Source organism: Nyctereutes procyonoides, unplaced genomic scaffold, assembly GCF_905146905.1.
Source record: "Nyctereutes procyonoides isolate TBG_1078 unplaced genomic scaffold, NYPRO_anot_genome, whole genome shotgun sequence".
Lineage (NCBI taxonomy): Eukaryota > Metazoa > Chordata > Mammalia > Carnivora > Canidae > Nyctereutes > Nyctereutes procyonoides.
In genome coordinates this window covers 36,987,810-36,999,815 of record NW_026575140.1, presented here as the reverse complement: position 1 = coordinate 36,999,815, position 12,006 = coordinate 36,987,810, and the positions used below count along the sequence as shown (strand labels likewise).

General features: G+C 45.2%; 1 protein-coding gene across 1 annotated transcript in view; it reads right to left on the bottom strand.

Annotated features, from left to right (window-relative positions):
• Positions 1–1,040: 1,040 nt before the first annotated feature.
• The window catches only part of C8A (complement C8 alpha chain), a 65,355-nt gene continuing 54,389 nt past the window's right edge, over positions 1,041–12,006 (bottom strand). Inside the window, exons 8-11 of the mRNA XM_055307002.1 lie at positions 11,236–11,367; positions 9,970–10,127; positions 5,624–5,846; positions 1,041–1,544 (exon numbers count right to left, since the gene is read on the bottom strand). Of these exons, the coding sequence (XP_055162977.1) occupies positions 1,393–1,544; positions 5,624–5,846; positions 9,970–10,127; positions 11,236–11,367 (665 nt within the window). The 3' untranslated portion in view covers positions 1,041–1,392. The remainder of the gene's footprint in view (positions 1,545–5,623; positions 5,847–9,969; positions 10,128–11,235; positions 11,368–12,006) is intronic.

Below are 12,006 nucleotides of genomic sequence, written 5' to 3'. Positions count from 1 at the left end.
GCACCTCCCCCCTGCAAGATTCCTTCTCACCTTCAAATTTTGTTTTGCATGCCAAATTTCTATCTTAAAGGCCTCTTCCCTCTTTGCCTAGTTTATAATCCTTCAAGGTCTAGGTCAAGCCCTGTTTCATTTATAACACACAAGGGAAGGTGAATCTCTCTCCCACCTGACCTCCCTTGGCACTTATTTTGGCATCAACTTAGACATTAATACCCTGCATCCCTGACACGCCTTCTAATTGTTTCATGTATATGTATCCTATTATTACCCTAAAAAGATGGAGGATTCTGGAAAGATAGGGAGCACCAATAAATGTCAACCTACAAATGTTTTTGTCCCTATGGGAAATGCAGGTTTCACCACCGAGGAGCTCCCAACCTATAGGAGAAACTTGGAGGTTCAACAGAAAAGTCAGCATGACACAACACATTCTCTGTCCAAGATATGACTGGAGTATTGTGGGGATACTGAGGCAGACTGGTGTGACTGGCTCTCCCACAGGTGGCAGGGAAGGCGCACGGATCAGCATTGGTTGGCCTCTCCACATCCACGCTCCAGTCTGGGGAGCTGACTACTATGGACCACGTTTTGGAACTGACTCTTGAGCTCAGCTCTCACTTCATCCAAAGATGCTTGGATGGTCTCTCCCAATTCAAGGCTCAGCACGAGACTCTGGGGAGACAGTGCTGAACCAAACAAAACTGAGCTCTCCTGATAACTATCTCAGGGGAAGCAGGTCATAAAGAGTCACAGGACCTATGGCAGCCAACATAGAATGATGAATTGTGAAAAATGCAACAAAGGAAAAGGCTAGGGGACCATGAGAAGCTAACTGGGGGAACTGTGTTATTTGTGGTAAGAACGTAAATGAGAGAGATTAAGTGAGGGAATAAATGAAAATACTGTTGAATCCAGAGGAAGGAAAATTGAAGGCACTCACGTCGGTCCTCATTTTTTCCTCATTATTTCAGTGGGTCTGCTTATTCTACTAACTAGTAATGGGTCTTTGAATGAGCAAATATTGTAATCAAAGAACTGAAATCATTCTCATCATACTTTGTTTTATTTGCCATCGATTGTTTCAGCTACATCTGCTGGCCTCAGACCTCTAACATCCTATAAATCCCTCTATGGCATGGATTGAGATCTCTCTCTTGGTTTGGGATTTTTTTTGGGGGGGGGTGCTCCAAAGTGCTGTGAGCAGGACTGAGCCCCTAGTTAACGTCCAGCACCCAGTTGTTGATCGACTAGAGTCATAGGGCAGTTGGTTGTAGACGGCTGGTCCTGGGCCTGGCAGTTGGCAGGACAAAGAAATCCATGTTGATTCAATTTTCCCTCAGCTGAAAGAAGTCGTTATCCAGTGACATCCACAGCATCTGTGCCCAGGGGCCATCAGCAAGCCTGGGTCTGCGCTTTCCACCCTGGACACGAGGCACCTCCATTCTGGGGTGCGGGGTTGTTGCACTCTCTCTTCCTCTCCTGGGTGCCTGCTCTGCAAGCCGACCAGGAGCTCCAGCAGCTCCAGTGACCATCGGCCTTGGCTCCTGCACAGATTATTTCCCAGGGGAAGAGGAGGTTAGCATACAAGAAGCAGCTCAGACTTTATATAAGGAAGGAGGCCCATCCCACTACCCTAGAGTGGTCTGCAATCTGTCCTTGGGGAAATGCCTGGTGTAGCCAACCAAGACCTCTGTGCTCGCCGCCTTGCACTTAATTTGAAACTCTGGATGGAGTGAGAAGAGGCCACTGAGAGCCCATCTCATGAAATTGGAGTGCGCGCTTCCATGGAAGATAGATAGCAGAGTAAGGCAGGAAGGCATGCTTCTCTGAAGGAATGACACAGAGCCACTGGAGGGTCTGAAGAGCAGAGAGCATAGCCCAGCCAAGGATTCAGACAAGGGCCAGCCTGACAGCCCCGTGGAGTGGCTTGCTGGGCTTTTGTGAGGGTTTGCAAGTCAGACTCGCTCAGACTCTTAAGGTGGGGCCACAGTGGGTGACAGAGTCTCCGCTCAGAGCATGACAGCACAGGCACTGATCATGGGTCACCTCTGGAAATCCAGCTCATGCAGTCCCTTGGCCTGGGGCTGCTGCCTTCCTCTGGCTCTGTGCCTTGGGGCAGGCCCTCTCTCAGCCTGAGTTTCCATTTCTGTAAATGAAACAGCTAGGCTAATCTGGTGGGGGTTTTCCATCATTTTTTTTTCATTACTGGTTTTCCCCCCTTAAATGAAATCTTATAAAAGCCCTAATATGGCAGCCAGATGAAAGTCAAGCTGTTTTATTTGAAGCTGGGGTGTCTATCAGGTTTGCCCTGCTCCCCTGGGGCAGCCCCTAAGACCACAAGTTTTCTCAAATCCCAGTGTGAATATCACTGGATTAGATTATCTTCAGGTCCCTTCCAGTTTTGTAATTATACTCCCTGGTGAGACAGCCACAGCAGGATTCTCTGCTGCCTCTGTGACTTGGTCCCCATAGGCAAAGGTTTGCAGGGAAAATCCTTAGGGACCAATGTCAGTGGGTCTCCATGGTGGCTGACTTCCCAGTCTTAGATTTCCTTACTGAATTAATCTTTGTCACGCTGAACATTCAGTCCCCAAGGCTACCTGATGTCCACACAGTGTTTGTAACAAGGTTAATGGAATACCTGTGAGCTGCCTGCAATTGACTGAATGTAATCTAGCAGGAGAAATGGGCTCTGAGGAAGAAGACCCATCCTCTGAGCCCTGTCATCACCCCTGGGTCATTGGCATCATGTCCCCCTTCCCCAGGGCCCATTGTGTGTACAGATGACTCAGCATGGCTGCAACTGAACCCAGCATTGGACCATTGAAGAGACATAACTAGGTAACCCACACTCCTTCTTCCTCTCTACCTCTGTGATCTTGGACAAGGATCCAAGGGATCCAAGCAAGTCACTGGTACTGCGGGCACATGCCATAGTGTAATTACTGAGGCAGGGTTAGGCTAATGACTATGAACCAGGACATTACCTTCTCTTCCCACCCCCAAAATAATGGTCAATGCAATCATCTCAGACTCTCTGCCCTCATTTCTGAAATTTCCTGACTCTGACTCTCAGGATGTACATCAGTAAAATGTAACAGTTTAGAGCTTGTGTCCTAGCATGGGTCCACCCCCCTGGGTCCAAATTCTGGCTCTGACACTCCCCAGCTGGATGACTTTGAGCAAGGTATGTCACCTTCCTCCTGTGCCAATTCCTCCTCTGTGAATTGGGGCTAGTAACAGAACTTATTCTTGGAGGAAGAGATGAGTTCATGCACATGAAGTGTTGGGATAGCACCTGGCACAGAATAAAGGTTAGTTATTCTTTCTGTCCACAGACCTTTGGTCCCTCTGGAAAAGCTGGCTGGCCAATGGGGCGAATGAGGGCTGAAACCCAGTCCACAGTCTGCTTGAAAAGTAAAGAAATCCCTGGGCCCTAGAGCTGATCTGTATCAGACCCAAAAAGTTTCATTGTTTCTTTAACCACCTGTCAGGTAGTGCTTTTTTTTTTCAGTTTACATGAGAAGACTATGCCAATCTCTGCCCCAGTAATTAGTCTACTTGTTTTTTTATTCTCTGCATCCTTCTTCGTAAGGACCCTTGGATTCACTCACCTTCTTGGCTCATTCCTCTCAGAATTCCTCCTGTAGGAGGATTTAATTTGCACTCCCTTCATCCAGCAAAGGAGGGATTAAGACAAGGCACCAAGCCAAGATAGATCTTCTTCTTCTTATGTATCATAATAGAGCCTGACACATGTGTTGGCTAGTGTGTAACATCAACACAAACTGTGAGAAAGGTACTGATACTAACCCCATTTTTCAGGGGATTCTCAGATGAAAATTGGCAACCTTGGTATTCAGAGGCCTATCTGCCACCAGAACTCTGCTACCCTGCTTCCTGTTTAGATCTACTCCTCCAATGAGGAAATTATAATGCACCATAAGCTCATTTTAAACCCAGGCTTCCACCCCATCTTACCATGGGTATCAGCGGTTCATTTTATGGACCTCAGAGTAATACCTTAGATATACCTCTCCAGACTTCCTTCTTTTTTCCTTCACATTGTCTATAATGCACTTGCCAGTTGAGACCGATTTATACATTGTGTCCTTGCCCTCATTCCACGTACAGTATAAGCAGCTTTGCATGTGTGGAAAATTGGAAGCTTAGAGATTTGGGATGAATTCTTGGGCTAGATATTCTTGAGGGTCAGAGGAAACTTAAATGAGAGTGATGAGCCCCAGAGAAAAGATACGGTTGACGAGGATCTCACAGGAAGTTAGGGAAGAAGTAGTTGGAACTCACATCCAGGTCCTCAGACTTCATCTTTAAGGAATATGGAATTCTAACCCTTGTTTGAGAGCCTTCTTCCTTCCCTGGTGGCAATCGGTTCATGCTATGCCATGATACATTTAAATCTCACTTGCCCCAGCCCTTTTGGGTTTTGCTCATAATTCCTTGCACTGTAATGCAACTACTTAATTCTTGTAGTGAGTTGAATTGTGTACCCCCAAAGATGCGCTCAAGTCTAAATACCATCCCGTCTAAAGGTGACTATATTAGGAAATAGAGTTTTTGGAATAAGTCATATTAAAATGAGGCCATGATGGATTAGGGTGGGTCCTAATCCAAAGAGTAGTTTTCTTTTTTTTTTTTTAAGATTTTATTTATTTATTCATGAGAGACACGCAGAGACAGAGAGAGGCAGAGACACAGGCAGAGGGAGAAGCAGGCTCCATACAGGGAGCCCGATGTGGGACTCGATCCCAAGTCTCCAGGATCAGGCCCTGGGCCGAAGGCGGTGCTAAACCGCTGAGCTACCTGGGCTGCCCCAATGAGTAGCTTTCTCATAAGCAGAGAAAACAAGAGTTGTATGGATGAGAACACCACGTGGAGACAAGCAGAGATTGGAACGACACATCTACCAGCCAAGGAATGCCAGGGATTACCAACCACCACCAGAAGCTGGGAAAGGTAGGTCTACCTTCAGAGCCTCCAGAAGAAATCAACCTGGCCAATACACCTGAATTTTGGATTTCTAACTTCCAGAAGTGTCAGACAATAAATTTCTGTTTCTTTAAGCCACCCAACTTGTGGTGATTTCTTATGGCAACCCTAGGAAACTAATATATCCTTCCAGAAATGAATCCTATATCCATCTACACCTTGGCAAAATGAAACAAAACAAAACAAAACAAAAAACCCACAGATCTCATCTGAGAGAGGGTCTTGATAGCAGGGAGAAAGCATAAGCACCATTAAAGCAAAGAGGTGGAGTCAGCCATAAAACTCAGAACACAGGTTCCTAGGTCAGGGGGCAAGAGGTCACAGAAAGGAGAGGCTGGGAACCCCAAAGATCCTTTCTGTGCTGGCCCCTCTGAACTGGGCCAGGCTCAAATCTAAGTATGGACCTGGGGCACCTGGGTGGCTTAGTGGTCAAGCATCTGCCTTCAGCTCAGGTCATGATCCTGGGGTCCTGGAATTGAGTCCTGAATCAGGTTCCCTGTAGGGAGCCTGCTTCTCTCTCTCTCTCTCTCTCTCTCTCTCTCTCTCTCTCTCTCATGAATAAATAAAAATAGAATCTTAAAAAAAAACAAAGAAAAGGATGCACGGGTCTTACCCTTTTGCTCCATTTGCTCACAGGCAAGGCCCTTGCGACCCAGCGGGCACTGACACTTGCAGCTGGTGCCCTCAAGGATGGGCTTCCCATTGTTGAAGCAGGGCCCGCAGCGGCAGGCATTGAATTCCATCAGGTACTGGTCCAAGGCCCGGTGCAGGTTCTGGCGTTTGGTCTCCAGGGGCCCCAGGGTTGTATGTCGTAGCACCTCATGGATGGGCTGCATCTGTGGGTGCAGAAAGAACAGAGAGCCCCTCCCTGGGTCTCCAGCTTCCCAGAGCCCGAGAACTGGCCATCAAGCCTCTGGAGGGTCTGCTACATGCCAGGCATGGAACTAGACACTCAGTTCTATCCCACTGCGTTGAATCCTCACAGCCACTCCTCGGAGCAGGTACTAAACTCCGGAGACTCCGAGTGTTTGAGTGACTTGATCAGGCTCAAATTATTAAGTGCAAGAGCCATTCTGAACATGGGCCTGCTTATCTCTGAAAGCTGCAGTCCCCCAATCCCAGAGAAAGAGAGCTCAGCAGCTGTCTATGCCAACTCATCTGCCCCCACCAGTACTTTTACAAAGCAGGGAGAGTGTAAAGTATTTATTATGTGTGATGTGCTGGCAATACTGAACACTTCTCTTTTCGGTATAAGTGTGGGGAGGTTGGGGGGAAGGGGTCATTTGCATTTGAGGCACCCATTCCAGAAATGACTTATAACCCAGCAGGTTTCCTAACCTCAGTATGACTGCATTTCCAGCTGGATAATTCTTTGTTGGCAGGGGAGGGCAGTCCCGTGCATTATAGAATGTTTAGAAGTATCTCTGGCCTCTACCCACTAGGTGCTGGCAATAACTTCTGGTTGTGAAAACCAGAACTTCTCCTGACATCGCCAAATGCTCCCTGAGGGTGAATCGATCCCTGATTGGGAAGTAGTAGGTGTGGTAGAGAGCACTGAATCTGGAACCAGAAAATCTGGCATCGATTGGATCTCAGCTCTACTAGTTCCAGCTGTGTGATCTGTCAGGTCAGAGCTTGCCTTCTTCGTCTCTAAAATGGGAACAAAACTCTCACCTTCCTTTAATGAGAGGATGAAAGCTGATAGATGGGAAAGGTCTATCACAGAGTGAAAGTTCAATAAATGCTGCTCACATCCTAGTTATGAGGCCTAGAACTCTTTCCTGTCCATCTTTAAACCTGAGCCTCATTTTCTATAAAATGGAAATAATAACCTACTTCCTAGAATTCTTATGAGGATCTAAAGAAGTAATGAATGAGAGATACCATTGCAAAAGGGAAGAACAGTATAAAGTAAAGCACCATTTTTATTAGTTAGGTGTGATGATGGGGGAAAAAGCTGAAATTTTTCAAATTGCATGTACATATGGTTGTCTTCAGCATGCTTTTAAGGCTATATATTTTAACGTAGAATCATAAAATGAAAGCTCCTTTGAAGATCTCTCATTTTATGGGACAGTAACCTCAGGCGCTGAGATGGGAGTGATTTGCCAAGCTTGCAGGGCAATTCAGAGATAGGACTGAGCCACACTGCAGCCATCTCACTTCAGAACCAAAAGTCAATAGAGGGCACTTGCAGTAGCCTTGAGTGGATTCCTGGTAATGTGTACAGAAAGACCCATGACAAACAGACCTTGGCTTGTGCTCATAGGTTGCAGCTGAGGTCACCAGCCTGGTCACTTCAGGACTGGATGGGCTGCCAGCCAAAGGCAGACGACCACTTACTGGAAGTTCAGGAAATTTGGCCCCATTGTTAGGCGGTCAGTGCAGAATGGGCTGCCCTGTGACTCTGGTTAAAGATGACTCAATTCCAGGGAAGGTCAGGACCATTGAGCAACTTCCCCATGACCTTCCAGCAGAGCTCAGCACTCAGTGCCTTGTCTCTCACTCCTCACTCCCAGAATCCACAGGAAGAGGAAAGGGAGCATTCCTTGGGAAGGGCAGGTAGAAGCTAAAAGGAGGTTGGGGTGGAGAAAAAGACTCCTAGAGCTTGAAAAGATACTGGCCATGGTTTTGTTCCCATTTTACAGATTCAGAGAAAGCAAGTGGTATGATGTTAGCGGCACAATATAACATAACTCAGAATAATATATAACATAGCACAACATCATACATTAACACGATTCCTGTATTCACTCAGTCTAAGTAACTGCCATAAATAAGTGCTGCTATTTAAATAAGTGCTAAGCTATGGGGATATGCAAATGAGTAAGACATTGTCTCCACTCTGAGCATCAGGTTCCCAAAAGCCCCCTGACTGGCTTCCTTGTCCATTGTCTGTCTGCCTGTCTCTCTCCCCAGCCCTTCAAGTCACCCTTCATATGTCTTTAAGCATCCTTCTTTTGAAACACGGCTCTAGCTGTGTCACCTTCCTGCCAGCCCCATTCATGCATCAAATCTGAACTTCTCAGGAGGCAGCATGTATTGTAAAGAGATCGTGTATATTAGAGTCTGTTGAACAGAGCTCAAGTTGGGCTCTGCCATTTACCAGCTATGGTATTCTCACTTAGCTCCCATCAACGTGTTTCTTCAACTGACATTCACTAAGTACCCTCTACTCTCTCCCTAAACCCGTGATGTAGCATTTTATTATCCCCATGTTATAGACCAGGAAACTAGGGCTCAGAAAATAAAGTAGCTTGTCCAAGGTTATACACTGAAAAGGTAGCAAGCCAATGATTCAAATCATCTTTCTCACCCCAAACCTAGGCTCTCTTTCCCTAAAGACAGTATTTGGTCTTCTCCAAATCATTTATATCAGACTTGCCCTTGGAAGCTTTGCTCAAGGCAAACACAAAGTTCACCTCTTGCCCACAAAAGTTTATATATTGCTCCTGATATCAATTTTACACTTTTTGCCTAAAAGACTAATAGCTTGATGATAGCAATTTTCAGACCCTATGTGAATTACAGGTGCGTGAAAATGGTCCCTTACTTATTGGAGAAGAAATGAGATCAGGGTTAATCCACCTGACCTCTTTCTTCATAGAGAGCAGGGTGAGATAATAGACTTTTGTTTCAAATGTTGGTATGTCTTTTAAGAAAAAGAATGTATCCATACCTGGGATTTAAAATATATGTATAAAATGGCAAGAGTCCAGAACAAATGGGCAAGAAAACAATAATGTTACTTAAAATCCCCAAATACAACTCTTTTCTTAATGGACTACCCTTGCCTATGTATAGAAATAGTTTGATGACTGGTAGACAATCCATCTCCTCTGCACTTTGATTATAATTTTATTGCCTTTGTGAGGTTAGGCAGAGTTTCTCAACTTTAGCACTATTGACATGTGGGATCAGATAGTTCTTTGTTGTGGGAGTTGTCCTGTGCGTTGCGGGATGTTTAGCAGCCTCCTTTGTCTCTACTCAGTAGATGCCAGTAGCACCTTCTTATAGCTGTGACAACTAAAAGTGTCTCCAGACACCTGCCAGATTTCCCCAGAGAAGCAAAAGCAGTGGGAACTGGTTATGAAGTCCCAAGATCTGAGATCCAGGCAGTTACATATAAGCTATGTGACTATAAATGGCTCATTGGTGGGGCGTCTGGGTGGCTCAGTGGTTGAGCGTCTGCCTTGGGCTAGGTCGTGATCCTGGGGTCCTGAGATTGAGTTCTGCATTAGGCTCCCCGCATGGAGCCTGCTTCTCCCTCTGCCTATGTGTCTGCCTCTCTCTGTGTCTCTCATGAATAAAAAACAAAATCTTTTTTTTAAAAAAAATGGCCCACTGGTGACTTGAAGCCTCAGGTCCCTAATCTTTTCCATGGCAAGACTCACATCTAGACAAGAGGTTCATTATGATGAGGGGATGGGAACCTTTAGAGCAGAGGCAGCAAATACAGCTTGGGACCACAGCTTGTTCTCGTACGTCTTTTGTGCTAAGAATGGTTATTATGTCTGTCAAAGTTTGTATAAAAAGGAGGGGAAGAATTTGTATGACAGAGACTGTATGTGTGTCACAAAGCCTAAAATATTTACTATCCATTCCTTTACAGAAAAAGCTTGCCAACCCCTACTTGAACAAATGTAACTTTAAAGTCTTTTCTGTGTGGATACAAGTTCCTATATTTTAATGTGGCCTAATTCTGAAGAAATTCTGGGACTACTAGTATAAAACTGGGCTCTGCCCAGATATAAAGCTTCTGCCCCCAGTGGTCCTGTGGCCTGGGTTTAAAGTCACGCACTCCCAATAGTCAGGCATGGGGTAGGCCAGCAGATCAGTGTGCCGTTACATTTAATCTTGTTCTTTGATGGGCTCATAATAAGAAATATGAAATGATCTGGTCTGCTTCACTTTCATTCCTCATGGACGTAGAGTTTCTTCAAGTGCGAAAAGACTTACCTCAAAATCAATAACAACAGGATTATACTTTAATGACCTCCCCCAGGAACGGTATGTAATGGTGCTCCTCTTTCCAGTCAAGCCAGCACCCCAGCCAGAACTGCCACCTCGCACCAGAGAAATGATGTCTTCCACAGCTGCGGTCAGCCTGTGGCCTTCTGCCATCAAGAAGATAACTGCATTAGTTCATTTTCCAAAAAGCCAAAGGACTGGTCGGTAGGCTCCACTGCTCCCCTTAGAGCTGTCTCCTATTCTTCTACCTTGCTCAGTTAACTAGCAGAACAAAGCAGAGGAGCAGGACAAAACCCTAGAAATGGACCCATTAGAGCAGACACTGGAAGACAGCCCAGCCCAGCATGGCAGAGGGAAAGGATGAAAGAATGGAGTTGGAGTCATTCATGCATACATTTATTCCTTCATATGTCACATGTTTCCTCAGTGTCTGCTGCCTACCAATGAGATTCAATTAAATATCAGAGGTCCTGTGACAGATGGGGCTCAGAAGGGGCATGAGGAAACACATACAAACTACAGTGGAGGAGGGAGGAGAGTGGTCTAGGTGAAAGGTGTAAAAAAGTGAATGAATTTTTATAGATAAATGGAGAGAGGAGGGAAGGGCATCACAGAGGAGAAACAATTTGGCTTAAGACCCTGAGGCATGAATAGCCTAACACGATCGGTGTAACTTGTACCTGTTTCATATCTACCTCATGCACTATACTGTAATCCGTTTCATCATCCCTGTGTCCTCTGTGTCTCTCACCTGAAAAAAAGGTACTCAATACATTTGATGAATGAATGCATGCATGAAGACACACTGACTTGTTCAGGAACTGCCACAAAATATCTGTGTACAGTCTTTCTCTAATAATTGTTCTTTGACCTTGGTGACTATATTTGTCCCTCTCAGAAGCCTTGTTTCTTCCCTCTGGACTATAACATGAGGGACCTTCATCTCAACAGTCAACTACCCAGGTTCGGTCTATACATTCCTTTCATCCCAGTTCGTTCTTTCATCTTTGTCAAGTGCTCGAAACCTAGGAGAGGGTACTTTCCAAAAACCACATATCTCTAAGGTGATCTCAGCCCATGATGAATTCAAAATAGAGCCACAACAGGCGATTGGTTTGGGATATTTAGCAGCTACTCAGTGTGACCATTGACTGTAATGAAGTCAGTTGAGGGGGAAAATCATGTTCATGCCCTGAGTGTATATCCAAGGAAAGGTCTAGCTTCTTTTTGGGAGACCCATTACTCAATACTTACTAGAATCGCCACCTCCAATATTTTCACAACCTTTTCCTTCTAAACTTCCTCCAATTTTCATCCAGTTTGCATAGTCATATTCAATGCCCACAGAAATTCCAAAGCACTTCTCGATATCTCTGCTGGTAATATCTGCAACAAGGCGATGGAGAGACACAAAATGCTGAGGTGCTTCAAGACAGTGAGTGGAGAACAACCATCCACAGCAGTTGTAACTTCAGTTTTGGAGTCTAAGAGATCTAGGTTGAGAGCCCAGTCCTTTAACCCAAGCTCAGTGTTCTCTTCTGTGTGACTCACGCCCAAACAATTCTTGAAATGAGGAGAATGTGTACTGCACATACTAGTTGCTCAAAAGTGCCAGTTCCCTTTCCTTTGCACATTCTTCATGGAGCCTCCTTGGGGCAGAAATTCTGCTTCATCCATCCATATAGCCCTGTGCCCCTTGCAGTAACTGGCCCATGATTGGCACCATTTTCACTGTCCCATTTTGCACACAATGCCTCTTCCTCCCTCCCTCATCGTTCCAAAGTCTACTCACGCTCCAGTTCAAATATCATGTTCTCCATGAAGCAGATTTATTTGGATCAGAATGCTTCCTTCTTTTTTCAGAGCTATCAATGTATTTCAGTCAGGCATGAATGATCATATTTGCACAATTATTTATTTATTTATTTATTTATTTATTTATTTATTTATTTATTTATTTATTTTTTGCTTAGGACCTCTCAGTACCTTGGAGAGGTCAGAGTACTGTTAGAAGATGGATAGATC